Source organism: Erinaceus europaeus, chromosome 4 (genome assembly GCF_950295315.1).
Source record: "Erinaceus europaeus chromosome 4, mEriEur2.1, whole genome shotgun sequence".
NCBI lineage: Eukaryota > Metazoa > Chordata > Mammalia > Eulipotyphla > Erinaceidae > Erinaceus > Erinaceus europaeus.
The window spans coordinates 38,359,651-38,374,123 of NC_080165.1; the positions used below are offsets into that span (position 1 = coordinate 38,359,651).

The following is a 14,473-nucleotide window of genomic DNA, read 5'->3' on the forward strand; positions in this document are numbered from 1 at the left end:
CCAGAGTGGTATTCTGGTTTCTAAGTGTCATGTGAGCTCTTTCGCATGTAATAAAAAAGCTAAATCTTTGAGAGAAACGAAACGCAAGGGGCTGTTTTTCCTTTGTAGAGAAGTTGAATGTAGAAGAGGCCAACTGGATGGTGAAAGGCGAGGAGGACTTTGCCTGGCTGGGGTACTCCCTCCATGGGGTCACCGTGGACAATAGAACTTTACTGTTGGTCGGGAGCCCAACTTGGAAGAATGCCAGTAGGTGAGCACTGCTAGTGGGGCCCAGCTGAGCAGAAAGGGTAGGCGTCTGCTGCTGAGGTAGGTATCAGAGAAAGGCGTTGAGAAATTCCTACTCCTTAAAGGCACGCTAAGTTTTTGGAACAAGATTGCAAATTCTTATTCTTAGAAGTCTAAAAATGACAATGATGGATGTACTAGTTTGACAAGACTGTCACAAAAAAAGATCCAGAGGTTGGGTGGCTTTACCAACAGGGATGTATCTTCTGATAGTACTTGTGACTGGAAAATTGAGATCAAGGTGTTGGCAGGTTTTTATTTGTCTGCTTGATTCCCCCACCCTATTCCCTCACTCCTTTGTTGATCAGTGGCCGTCTTTTCTCTATGTTCTCATAGCCCAGAAATAGGACACAGGGCGGGTTTCTATCACTGAGCACTGATGGTGGTTTATTTCATTGTCAACTGTATTTCTTTGGTTTTTAAAGGAATTTTGGACTGTCACCCAAGCCTTGAGATTTTTCTGCAGTTTGTCCTTGTCTAGGGTACATTTCTCTTGGGTTAGGATACACCCTAACAACCTCATTTAGACATAGTTATCTGGCTACAGACCCCTGCCTCCAAATGGGGCCACATTCTCCTTAGTATTTTAATATATGAATGGATGGGGGGGGGCATTTCAGCCCACAGCAGTAGCCTTCCCTTTCTTTTCCTGCTAGCTGGGAGGCAGGATGGCAGATCTCTGTCGGAAGAACTCTGATTTTATTATCCACTCTGAAAATCCCCCCCTAGCCCACAGTAGGCCAAGGATCACAGGACTGAGAGCATGTAGGCATAGGGTCAGCTTTGTTGGAATAGGTGTGTTGTCTTTTCTTGGACTTGAATGTGTGACTACCTCTGTGTCCTAGCAGCTGAGCCTAATGTGTTTGTTGCAGTCTGGGCCACTTGTTCTACAATCGTGATGAAAAACAGAGCCTTGGACGGGTGTATGGCTATTTCCTGCCAAACTGCCAAAGCTCATTTACCATTTCAGGAGACAAGGTATGGCAGTGCTTTCCTCCCAGGAAAATACACTACAGAGTAAGTTTTCTTAGCTGTTACACTAAATTGCTTTATTGCACTTCACAGGCAATGGGGAAACTTGGTACTTCCCTGTCAAGTGGTTATGTCATGGTGAATGGGACACGGACACAAGTGCTTCTGGTTGGTGCCCCAACTCGCGGTAAGTGATGTGTCATAAATTTTGCTTCTTTTTAGACTAGGTAGCTCGTAACTTCTTTCTCCAGTCAGCTGTTGGATATTTAGGTTGATTTCCTACTTTACTTATTGTAAATGGTGCAGCTATGAAAATAGGGGTGCACACATCCTGCTGAATTAGTGCTTTCATGTTCCTCAGACATGTGCTGCTAGTGGTACCGCTAGATCATAAGAGATTTACACTTTTATTTGCCTTGGGACTCTTCATACTGTTTTACATATGGTTACACAAGTGGTAAAGCAGGTCTGCATGTGTCTATCTTTCTCTCTCCCTCTCTGCCTTCCCCTCCTCTCTCCATTTCTCTCTGTCCTATCCAACAACGACATCAATAACAACAATGATAACTACAACAATAAAACAACAAGGGCAGCAAAAGAGAATAAATAAATGAATATTTTTTTAAAAATCTGCTCTTAGATAGGAGAACTGTGGCAATTCTTCTTCTAGCATTTGCCCTTCTTCTGTAGCCAGTCAACAGCGTCAGGTTGAGCCTGATGTAAAGTTTCGAGACCTCCTTTGAATCTGGAGAGGTGGCAGTCGTTGACTATGTGGGTCATAGTCTGTCTGTAGCCACAGGGGCAGTTCAGGTCGTCTCTGGCTCCCCAGTGATGGAACATAGCGGCGCACCGGCCATGGCCTGTTCGATAGCGATTGAGGAGGGCCCAATCATAACGTGCTAGGTCAAAGCCGGGTTGACACTTGCAGGGGTCTGTGATGAGGTGTTTGTTCTTTACCTCAGCTGACTGCCAACTCTGTTTCCAAGAGTCTGGAACAGAGAAGTTCAGTGTAGGTATAGGGGACCAGATTGGGTGACGAGACGTCAAGCGTTGAACAGGATGGGCGAAGATATCCGCGTATATTGGCAGGTCCAGTTGAGCGTAGACGTGGGAAATGAACTTAGATTATTCATCAGCATATTGTGGCAATTATTCATCAGCATATTGCTTCTAATAGCAGAAAAAGTTAGGGATGAACTAAATGTAAACATTTTATAATCTGAAGGTCTCTATTTTACTTAGAATATACAATGTGTAGGACAGAGTGGTAGTGCACCTGGTTGAGTGCACATGTTACAATGTGCAAGGACCTGGGTTCAAGCCCCCAGTCCCCATCTGCAGGGGGAAAGCTTCACAAGTGGTGAAGCAGGGGTGCAGGTGTCTCTCTGTCTCTCTCCCTCTCTATCACCCCCCTTCCCTCTTGAATTCTGGTTGTCTCTATCCAATAAATAAAGTTAATTAAAAAAATTAAAAGAAAAAAAAAGTTTGTTAAAAAAAGAATATGCAATGTGTTTACACATCAATTTGTCTACCCAAAGAAACACTACATATCATATACAGTTGCTTTATGTTTTTGAGGTATTATACTAAGTTATAAGTTAAAAAATTGTTTTATGGCATTCACAAGTTTAACATCCAGTAATTTTAACTACTCAAGAAAGTTACATGTAGTACCTTACTGTTTATAGTTTTATAGGTTTTTTTTTTATGAATGGCAAGTGTGAAACACATGAGGTGATGTCTGTTCTCTTGTGCCTTTCAAGCATCTAGCTGGTAAGATGTATGTTTAGAATAGTGCTGCTGTTTTCTGCTGCCATTGTCAGCCAAAATACTCTTGAGAAATAATATACTATTCTTCCCCCTCAAAATCCCCAGAAATTCATGATAGAAATGAAAACAAAGTTGAGGTCTGAAAATTAATGGTCACTAAACAGTGTAAGCATTATGGAAGGAATTCTGTTACTGCAGCATTTTTATTTATTTATTTATTTTTTAAAGAATTTGTTTATTTATTCATGAGAAAGATAGGAGGAGAGAAAGAACCAGACATCACTCTGGTACATGTGCTGCCGGGGATCGACCTCGGGACCTCATGGTTGAGAATCCAATGCTTTATCCACTGTGCCACCTCCCGGACCACAATTGCAGCATTTTTAAGACTTAGAAATTCATAAAGATCTCAGGATATTAAAAAAAATTTTATTAATAGTTTGTTGGATTATTTGTTACTCAAGGGTTAAGTAGTCAGGGGTTATGACAAGTTTTGTATAGAAAAACATAAAAATACATCATGACTTTTACAACAAATCAATAATATAGAAATGAAGAAACATTAGTTTTTCCCTTGTCTAAAATGTATACATGCTACTGTTTAACACCTATGTTATTAAGGAATGAGGCTCTGAGTGTCAAATGTATCTGAATCCTTCTCTTCCCCATCACTGTTTTAAAATTTAATTTTATTATGATGGAAAGAGAAACAGAGTAGGAAGGAGGAGCTAGACACCTGCAGCACTGCTCACTGCCATTGAATCTGGACCCCTGCAGGTGGGAGCCCAGGGTTTGAACCCAGGTCCTTGTGCATTGTAATGTGTGCTCTTCAAGTTATGCTATCACCAGACCCCCTCCTTTTCTTAATTACTTTAAGAGCAGTTTCAGGCTCACAGAAGAATTGAGTATAGACTTCCCACTGAACCTGTCTTCATAGGAACACAGTTCCCTCACCACTACAGACCTCCTCCTAACGCATTTGCTACAGTTGACAAACATAAATTTAAAAAAAAAAAAATCATCTTTATTTATTTGAGACAGTCAGAAATCAAGAGGGAAGGGGGGATAGAAAGGGAGAGAGAGACACCTGCAACACTGTTTCACCACTTGCAAAGCTTGCCCTGTGCAGGTGAGGACCAGGGCTTGAACCTGGGCCCTTATACACTGTAATATGTACACTCAACCAGGTGTGCCACCATCTGGCCCCTGACAAACATTGTCAGACATTGTATGGCTTTGGACAAATGTATTATCTAACCACTATTATATTATTATCTCACAGGATAGTTTCACTGCTCCCCAAATCCTCTGTGCTTCACCTATTCATATCCCTTCCTTCCTCATTAATACTGACCTTTAAAAATCTGTTTCGTTCTTCTAAAAAGTCAGTTGAGATACCTTTTTAGATAGGCTTCTTTCTTTTCATTTAGTAATATGCATTTAAAGGTCACTCATATTGTGGCTAAATAACTACTGTTTTGAATAATTTCTTCTGAAATGTTGAGAATTTTGTGAGACATTTTGATGAAATTCTGAATTAATAAGCTGTGAACATTCCTTTTTCTTTTTTTTTTTTTTTTTCCTTTTACCAGTGCACTGTTCAGCTATGGCTTATGGTGGTGTGGGGGAATTGAACCATGGACTTCCGGAGCTTTGGGCATGAGTCTCTTCGCATAACCATTATGCTATCTATCCTCCACCCAGCTGCGAACATTCCGAAATGACTGCTATTTACACATATATTGATATATCTAGGTTATAGAATATAGTCTAGATAAGCTGTCAAATATCTTTCTAGTCCTTACTCTGTAAAAGTAAGGACTTGGACCAACTTCCTCCAGGTTAGACTTTGGGACTACAAGGCAGCTGCATAGGTCTCAAGGCCCAGCAGAAGCACTAGAGATGTGTAGACTGGCCTCTATCAGATGACCTGACCTCGGCCCACATTATTTTTCTAACATATTATTTTATTTATTTTTATAAATTATTTAATAATGATTGGCAAGATTGTGGGATAAGAGGGGTACAATTCCATACAATTTCCACCACCAGAATTCCATATCCCATCCCCTCCTTTGCAAAGGGTCCTTACTCTTTATCCCTCTGGGAGTATGGACCAAAGATTTTCATGGGGTACAGAAGGTGGAAGGTCTGGCTTACAGTAAAGATTTTTAAAAAATATATTTTATCTTTATCAACAGAGAAAGATGGGATGCTTGGGATCAGTCTTCAAGCCTCAAGACTATGGCCATGGTAGTCCCTGCCACTTTTCCTTGTCTCAGCTTGGTTCCTTTTGATTCTCCTTTTCTGTATTGCACAGTACACCCTAGGTGCAGATGAAGATTGCTTTACTGGTAACAGATCTTTCTAAAAAGCAAAACTCTAGCAATTGGTCTGTCACAATCTTCAGTATTGACACTGCCAGGAAACCTGTTGAAGAAGTTAAAATTTCTTACACTCACTCTACCCGAAACTGGTGAAAATCCAAGAGAAAGGCACCAAAGCACATGTTCTGAAATATAGGAAAGTTGAGTGGCAGCTACAGATAATATGCTGACCTGTGCTGTCAAAGTCTCTCCAGGTTATTCTTGCATGCAGTTGGAGATCCCATGGCTACCACCAGCCATAAACCTTGGGAACATGCTGCATTTCGGTCCACATTTTTAGCATAGCTTGCACCTATGTGCCACAGACAGGCAGAGAGGGAGAAGCCACAAAAATCACTCCCCCTATGGCAGGGTGCGACAGAGGAGCAGACAGAGAACTGCAAGTATGCTATTAGATTCCTGTCACTCCAGAGATTAATATATATATATATATATATATATATATATATATATATATATATATATATATGAAAGCACTGCGCAATTCAGGTTTATGGTGGTGTGGGGATTGAACCTGGGACTTTGAAGCCCCAGGCACGAAAAATCTCTTTCCATAACCATTATGCTATCTCCCCCACCCTGATGAGTTCATGTTCCTACATGAAAAGTCAGTAAGGATTTTCTCCTGCTTAAACCTTTCTGGGTACTTGAGGCTTTCACCCTGCGCATTTTCATCCTTGTAAATGACAGCGTATACTGTAATATGGTTCATTGCAGATGATGTGTCTAAAATGGCATTCCTGACCATGACCTTGCACCAAGGCGGAACCACGAGGATGTATGAACTAACACTTGACTCACAACCGTCTTTGCTCAGTACATTCAGTGGAGACCGCCGCTTCTCCAGATTTGGTGGGGTTCTGCACCTGAGTGACCTGGATAATGATGGCTTAGGTAAGAAAGGAACAGTGCCTTTGCCCAACCGACCAGTCTCTTAACTGGATCAACTAGGATCTGCCCTTATAATTGAGTCTAGTTGCCTAAGGGCCTTTAGTAGATCTTGAATCAGATACATTGGGAGTGAGATGTGAGATGCATTTTGTGAAGATGGTCAATGAGTAACCATGCCACTTGTTACTAGTGAATTATGAAACAGAAAAGCTTATGAGTTAGGATGAAATCAAGGTAAACTAATTAAAGACATACTAATACTGCTTTTTAATTTTTTTTTTTTTTTTAGTGAGAAAGATAGGAGAGAAAAAGAACCAGACATCACTCTGGCACATGTAATGCCAGGGATCAAACTCAGGACCTCATTGCTTGAGAGTCCAAAGCTTTATCACTGTGCCACCTCCCGGACCACCATACTAATACTGTTTATGGGAAGTTAGGTTAGGATCTAGTTAATAATAGAATAAAAGAATGACAGTATCTTTTATTAACAGATGAAATTATCATGTCAGCCCCATTGAGGATAGCAGATGTGACTTCTGGGCTGATTGGGGGTGAAGATGGTCGTGTTTATGTGTATAATGGCAATCAGACCACCTTAGGTGATATGACAGGCAAATGCAAATCCTGGATAGCTCCATGTCCGGAAGAAAAGGTAAAGTGTTCAGAATTCTCTTTCTTTTCTTTGGGAAAGAACTCCTACTTAATAAGTCCTTAGGTCCATTGTGAAACCAGAATTTTTTTTTTCAACAGAGAAATCAGAAATTTATTTTAATTTGTGAAGCTAGAATTTTGATCTGAACTCTATGGTTTTGGGGTCAAGACCCAGTCACTGGCTTAACCTAGGTTTTTCAGGCTCAAGCTGCCTGCATCCTTGCTATTCTGAAGTGTTTTGTCCCCCAGAGCTGATGTTCAGCTGGACTTGGTATCATAGTGCTTTTCAGTCAGACTTTCACTGCTTGATCAGGTTCTCATTAAAAAAAAAAAAAAATCCCACTCATTTATGTCAATACTTTGTTTTACTAATTTTTCTGAAGTGAATTTCCTGGGCCTGAATTGAATCATTTTGATCACTTCTTTTTTAAGCTTGAATAAAACTTTAAAATTTTCATTAATTTTTAGAAAACAAAAAGTACAAAGAAAATTAAAAGTCTACTTAGAATATTACTTTGAAGAGATGTCATCTTTTATATGTATTATCTATTATTTTTCTATGAAGTTAATGTGACCATTTACTGTACATTTACTGTGTCTAGTACCATGCTAAGTACCTTCTGTACATTTAACCCACATCAAAACTATTAAGTTGGTATAAATGATCATTTCTAGATAAAATGAGTATCACACGTTTGTTCTATGTCAAACTGCTAGGAAATGGCACAATAGGAACCTCAATTATTAAAGATGTGTTTATGAATTTTTTAAAATTTCTTTATTGGGGAATTAATGTTTTACATTTGACAGTAAATACAATAGTTTGCACATGCATAACATTTCCCACTTTTCCATATAACAATACAACCCCCACTAGGTCCTCTGTCAACCTTTTTGGACCTGTATTCTTCCCCCCACCCACCCCAGAGTCTTTTACTTTGGTGCAATACGCCAATATGTTTATGAATTATTGTTGACAATTAGGATTATATCTAACAATAGGACCATTTCTGTGCCATCCTATTTTAAACAGTATACTTACTGGCTGTGTAGTATTTTATCTTTAGATAAATGTATAGTTAACCAACAAATGATTATTAATCTATTAGAAGAAATAGATACATAAACATTTTAATTTTAAATTTTAAAAAATTTATTATTGGATAGAAAAGAAATTGAGAGAGGAGGGAGAAAGAGAGACAGAGACGTCTGTAGCCCTGCTTCACCACTCGTGAAGTTTTCCCCCTGCAGGTTGGACCAGAGGCTATAACCTGGGTCTTCGTGCACTGTAATCTGAATGCTTAAGCAGGTGTACCACCGCCTGGCCCCTACATAAACATTTTTATAATGAAAACTTATGAGCTAAACTTCTAACGTCAAAGTTAATACATATAAATTGAGAAACCAGAGCATTTCTCTAGCATATATGATACCAGGGATTGAACTCAGGACCTCATGCTTTCAAGTATATCTCTCCTGGGAGTTGGGGGAGGAAGGAATGCATAATTCAAAAGCTAAAAATATGAATGTAAGGTATAATAACCTACACTAAGTCTCCTTTTGTAATCATTTTCTAGGCACAATATGTATTGATCTCTCCCGAAGTAAGTACCTTTGGAAGAAGTAAAGAAAAATTCCCTAGCCTTTTACTGAAAAACATGGTGTATTTTCAAGAGATAATTAACAAGTCGGAATGTTTTACAGGCAAGCTCAAGGTTTGGGAGCTCTCTGATCACAGTGAGATCAAAGGAAAAAGTAAGTACAGACTGCATATTTATTTTAAAGGTGGGGTTGGGGGGATTTTTTTTTTTTTGGAAGAGAAAAACAGAGGGAAATAAGATGATTCTGTTAACTTGTTCAATCTTTCTGCCAAACCTCAACAAATGAGGTTAGCAAGTATATAACCTGTGGATCAACTGCTGTTGTCACCTACTTTCTCTACAGCTTAGGAGCTGAAAATGATTTTTAGGTTTAAAAGATTTGTTTGTGACTGTGAATTTCAGATTTCAGTGTCTGTTTTATCAGTACATATGCTCACGCTCATTTGTTTATGGTGTCTGTTGTACTACAATGGCAGAGTTGGCTAGTTGCATCACAGAAAAGTTTGCTGACTCTCGCCATTTAACTAGTTGATTTTCTCTGGTCACACACTTCTACTTGTCATTGCTGTATTTCTATGTATTGCACTATGCCTGTTTTCAGGCAAATATATAATTAACTGATTCTTTTTAAATGGTTGCACCATATTTTATTTTTGGTTTACCTTTCCATGGGCTTATTTTATTTTATATTTTTTGCTTTATTTTTACTCTTGACAAGACAGAAATTGAGAGGAGGGGGGAAAATAGAGACACCTATAGCACTCCATTACTTGTGAAGCTTGCCCCCCTTGTAGGTGGAACCAGGAGCTTGAAACTGGGTCCCTGCACATGGTATCATATATGCTTAATGGGTAATCCAGTGTGCCACTGCCTGGCACAGTTTAAGATTACAAGTACAGTTTCACACCATACTTATAACCAAAGTTCTTAAGTATGAAAAGATTCTCTCTAGAGATCAGTCTTGCCTTCTTATTATGTGATTATTCATGATATATATACATATATATATATACATATATGTATATATGTATATATATATATATACATATATATACATATATATATGTATATATACATATATATGTATACATATATATATGTATATATACATATGTATATATACATATATATGTATATATATACATATATATGTATATATATACATATATATATATATATATATATATATATATATATATACACACACACATTTTGAACATTAGTATGTACAGAAGACTCGAGGGGCTATTAGAGGGCTGGGCATTGATACATCTGGTAGAGCACAAATATTACCAATGTCTGAGACTCCAGTCTGGGGTCCCTGCCTGCGGTGGGGGACTCTTCATGAACTGTGGAGCAGTGCTGTAGGTGGCTCTCCTTCCTCCAGTGTTCTCTATTACAAAACAAAACAAAATAAAACAAAACAAGCCAGTTGCCAGGTGGTGGCACACCTGGTTGAGCGCACATGTTACAATGTGCAAGGACCGGGGTTCGAGCCCCTGGCCCTCACCTGTGGGGGGAAAGCTTTGTGATCCCTGTGAAGCAGGGCTGCAGGTGTCTGTCTCTCCTTCTCCAACTCCTCATCCCTCTCGATTTCTGGCTGTCTTTATCCACTAAATAAAGATAATAAAAAGTTAGATTTAAAAAAGGCCATCAGGAATGGAATTGTATAGGCACTGAGGCCCAGTGGTAACCCTACTGACCAAAAAAAAAAGAAAAAAAAAAGAAGATATGGGAAGTTAAAAATGAAAATCACTGTAAGGTTAAACTATGGAATAAAGGTTGTGAAGCCTTCATAGTTTTATTGTCACTTGGCTTTACCAATTCAGGTAAACTCTTTTCAGGTGGACAGAGTGAGGGGCTGGGGAATTGCTAACCCAGGAGAGCACATACTTTTTCATGTACCCAGGCCCCATCCCCTGCCTGGGTAAGTGGCGTAGTCTCTCTCTCTTATCTAAAAACAAAAAGCCTGATAAAAGTGGTGGGATTGTGAAGGCAACAGCCCTTTTGGCCAAAAGACAAAATAAAACAGGGTAGGGAAGGAGAGGGGACACCAAAGCTTCTCCCAAATGTGATGGGGTCTGGGCTTGAACCTATATTGCACACCTTCCCAGGTGAGCCTGTTTGCTGGCTTAGTCTCCTTAGAATTTATAGTATGAAACCAGGTCTGTGTGAGAGACCAGACTCATAACCAGTGTGGTGAAATTGCCCTCTAGTGGTCAATAATTCAAGTTATCCTTTATCTCATTTCATATAAGCAGCATTTAGCTTTCATTTTAATTTTGTTTTGCCTCTAGGGTTATTGCTGGGGCTTGGTGTCTGCACTGCTCCTGGCAGTCATTTTTTCCATATATTGGATAGGGCAGATAGAATTGAGAGGAGGGGATTTTGTGAAGTGACACCCCCCCCCCCCCCCCGCAGCAAGAGGATCCTTGAGCTTCGAACTATGTGCCCTAACCTGGTATGCCACTGCCTGCCCACCTTAAAATTTTATTGATCTCTTTACTTTTTATTACTGGAGCACTGTTCAGCTCTGGCTTGTGGTATATGGGATTGAAGCTGGGACTTAAGAGCCTCAGGCATCAGAATCTCTCTGCATGATTAAAATTAATGTGGTTATTAAACATGGATTACAAAGGCTATCGGGAGGATTCCCTAAAGGTTTGGTCATAAAATTACTATAATCTTGGGTTACATTTAAAATTTCATTTTCCAAAATTAGGACATTATAAAGGGCCCACATTTTATGTAAAAATTATGCATACTGGGCTGTGGTACACTCAGTACAGTGCAGATGTTACCATGAGCAAGGGCCCACATTCAAACTCCTAGTCCCCACCTACAGGGGGCAGCTTCATATGCAGTGAAGCAGATAGCTTTCTCTCCCTCTCTGTAAATTAGACATATCAATTATTATTTACACCGAGAATAGGAATATGCACATCAAACACTTAGAGGATTTCTTTTGGTTGCTAGGGATCTGTGTATGCAAGATCCCACTGTTTCCAAGCCAACTTTTTCATTCTTTTAGACAAAGTGAGGTGGGTGGTAAGGGCAGTAAGTGGTGTTAGGCAGGCCCTTGTGAAAAAATTCATTACTATTCCAGATACGCTGTTCACATTGTATAACTGGAATTCTTGAATCAACACTTTATTCTCTATGTATGAAAGAAGAGTCTGACATGAATGAACTTAGCCGTATTTTCTGAACCTACCAAAATAAGAGTGTTAGTATTTAAGCAGAGAGAGAGAGGATTTAAGTTCAAGTCATGGGATCTAGCTAATGTTCTACCCACTCTTACGTCTTCAGAACATCACATGATGTCTGGCCTATCGCAGGAACTCAATACATGCTATATGTTACATAAGTAGTGACTTTGATTTTGTGTTCTCTACAGAACCAAGTTGTCATTGCTGCTGGAAGGAGTTCTTTTGGAGCCCGACTCTCTGGGGCACTTCACATCTACAGTCTTGGCTTAGATTAAAGAGTCTACTTCCTTTTCCTAATCTGTCTTCCCTCTCGTGTCAAGTTGCTCCCCAGGGTGAACACTCTGGTGGCCATTAGTAGAGTGAGTGCTGCTGTGCATGAAGACACAGGCTCTGTGGAAACACAATGCAGTATAGAACGGTGCATCAGAAATATATGATATAGTCTGCTTATTCAGCTGGCACCCCTCCAATTTACATTCTTGCTTCTATGCTTTCTTTCGTAACTTACTGCCTGTCCCCATACCTGTTGTTTGAGTTATTTTCCTTTCTAAAATGATTCCTGTCTTTCTGATGCCTGAAAAGACCTGTTGGTTTACCTCCTAGGAACAATTCCTCTAACAGATGGCCTTTTAAAACTGGTAACTCGTTTCAATTAAAGAGAAATGATATAGTATATATGGAGGTTTGGGGAGGCAGGGAAACAGTAGTTAAGGGTAGCCTTACACTTTCAAAAGTCACTTGTAAACGATTAAGATCCCTATTGAGTTTTACATTTTGAATGTTTCATATAGTGAAGGACAAATGTAACTAAAACCCCGTCATCTTTCTGTGCTCTCAGATGCTTTAGCAGGGATAGCTGTTTTAGTAGTTGACAAACTTAGTAACTCTCCATCAGTTTTACACGACCCCACAAAGTGCTTTTGTTGCACTAAGTTGCCACAAGTTGTGCCAGGAGACCAAGGAGAAGAATCTGGCCCAAGACAAAGTTGATGTCAGGAACTGAGGTGAGTGAAGCAGGACGTGGATTCCCTTGTTCCTGAACTGGTTTTAGTTGAATGGTGTTATCTGCCAGTCATACAGGAACAATAGGTTTCAGTTTTGCTAAAAGACTTTGCACTAGAGAGCATAATGGTTAAGCAAAAGGTCCTAGTTTTTATCCCTGCACCACAAGCCAGAGCTTACAAGTGCTCTCCAGTAAAAAGAGGGAGGGGAAAAAGAAAAAAGGCTGGATGGTGGTATACCTGGTTGAAAGCACATTACCATGTACAAGGACCCAGGTTCAAGCCCTCACCTTCCACCTGTAGGAGGGAAGCTCTGAGTGGTGAAGCAAGGCTTAACGTCTTCCCTTTCCTACCAAAGGGAAAAGGGAAACAAACCCTCCCTGCCAAAATTTGGCATTATCTGTCAACTAGAAACTGATTTTCAAAGGATCTATCCTATGAAGGGTATTTAACCACACTAATTCCATAGAAAAATCATGTAAACTGTATTCCTTCTAAATGTCAGCTTTTATGCAAATATGTAAAAACCTAACATATAAAAGTGTCTAGTATACTGTATATCAACAGGTGGATTAAATTTTCACTTCACTAAACACTGATTGTAGTTCTAAAAAGTTGATTCTGAAATGATCAAGAACAAAAATGGAAGTATCTTGTAGGGTTTTAAATTTCAGCACAAATCTGAGGTCATACAAGAACTTAATATTATCTTTATTTAAAACATCAGAGTATACAGATATAATTTCAGCTTTTGCTATCATGTAATAAAATTTCCCCAAATCTTAGAGATTAGAACCGTTTTAAGTATGATTTGAAGTGAGTTTGGGAATAAACTCAGATATTTGAACTCCACATTCTATGTATCAATCATTCAACATTCCACAGATTACCACTGACATAGGCTTAAGGAAATTCCAAGGAACGAAGTATAACAACTTTTAGAATAATTCAGCAGAATAAATAGCTTCTCACATCAAATTGTCTTGTGGTTATTTACCATAGTCTCTATCAAGAAAAAAGTGTTAATAGTATCCTGAAATGATATTTGTAAAGTTTTCTTAGAAGCTTTCTACAAAATGTATCATGCCTTGCTAGGTCTTATACATGCTAAACAAGAGATAATTACTTGTTACTTCTGTAACTCAAGAGCTTGGTATTTTATCATTACTATTCAAATAGTGGTTTATAGGTGGGAGTATAGCATGATTATGCAAAGAGACATTCATGTCTGAGGCTCTCAAGTCCCAGGTTCAATCCCCCACAATGCCATAAACCAGAGCTGAGCAGTAATCTGGTTAAAAAAAAAAAAAGATAAATCAAATAGTGGTTTATGTATTCAGCCAATTAACTCAAACTTTAAAACTGCTATATATATATATATATATATATATATATATATATATATTTGGTATAAGCTATTAGAGATTTAATGTAAGAAACATCCTGAAGTCATCAAAGCAGACCTAGATGGCATTTTGAAATCATTCTTGATCTGATCACTTTCAAGAACTTATTTTGAAGAGCTGGGGCCTCACTCCTAAGCACTTCTGGACTGCTTTTTCATTCAAGAGATGCACTGAAGATTCCTTTGGATCACAAATCACAAATACACCCTATTCAGTGAGCTCTAATTCGTCAGCCTTCCAGGAACTTTTTAAGTAGTTAGCTTTTCTTCATTAGATTTATAAGCTAGCATTTATTTT

At 38.9% G+C, this 14,473-nt stretch overlaps 1 protein-coding gene and 1 non-coding gene across 4 annotated transcripts in view; one reads left to right on the forward strand and one right to left on the reverse strand.

The window, feature by feature from the left end:
• Positions 1 to 12,066, forward strand: part of GPLD1 (glycosylphosphatidylinositol specific phospholipase D1) — a 55,085-nt gene extending 43,019 nt beyond the window's left edge. For all 3 annotated transcript variants that reach the window (XM_060189291.1, XM_060189292.1, XM_007525943.3), the window contains 8 exons: positions 109 to 250; positions 1,158 to 1,263; positions 1,351 to 1,444; positions 6,132 to 6,308; positions 6,800 to 6,960; positions 8,537 to 8,563; positions 8,664 to 8,714; positions 11,958 to 12,066. In XM_060189291.1, the coding sequence (XP_060045274.1) occupies positions 109 to 250; positions 1,158 to 1,263; positions 1,351 to 1,444; positions 6,132 to 6,308; positions 6,800 to 6,960; positions 8,537 to 8,563; positions 8,664 to 8,714; positions 11,958 to 12,044 (845 nt within the window). In that variant the 3' untranslated portion in view covers positions 12,045 to 12,066. The remainder of the gene's footprint in view (positions 1 to 108; positions 251 to 1,157; positions 1,264 to 1,350; positions 1,445 to 6,131; positions 6,309 to 6,799; positions 6,961 to 8,536; positions 8,564 to 8,663; positions 8,715 to 11,957) is intronic.
• LOC132538514 (small nucleolar RNA SNORA44) lies at positions 5,543 to 5,673 on the reverse strand. Its single transcript, XR_009549868.1, has one exon. It is a non-coding gene; the product is annotated as a small nucleolar RNA SNORA44 (small nucleolar RNA).
• Positions 12,067 to 14,473: the final 2,407 nt, after the last annotated feature.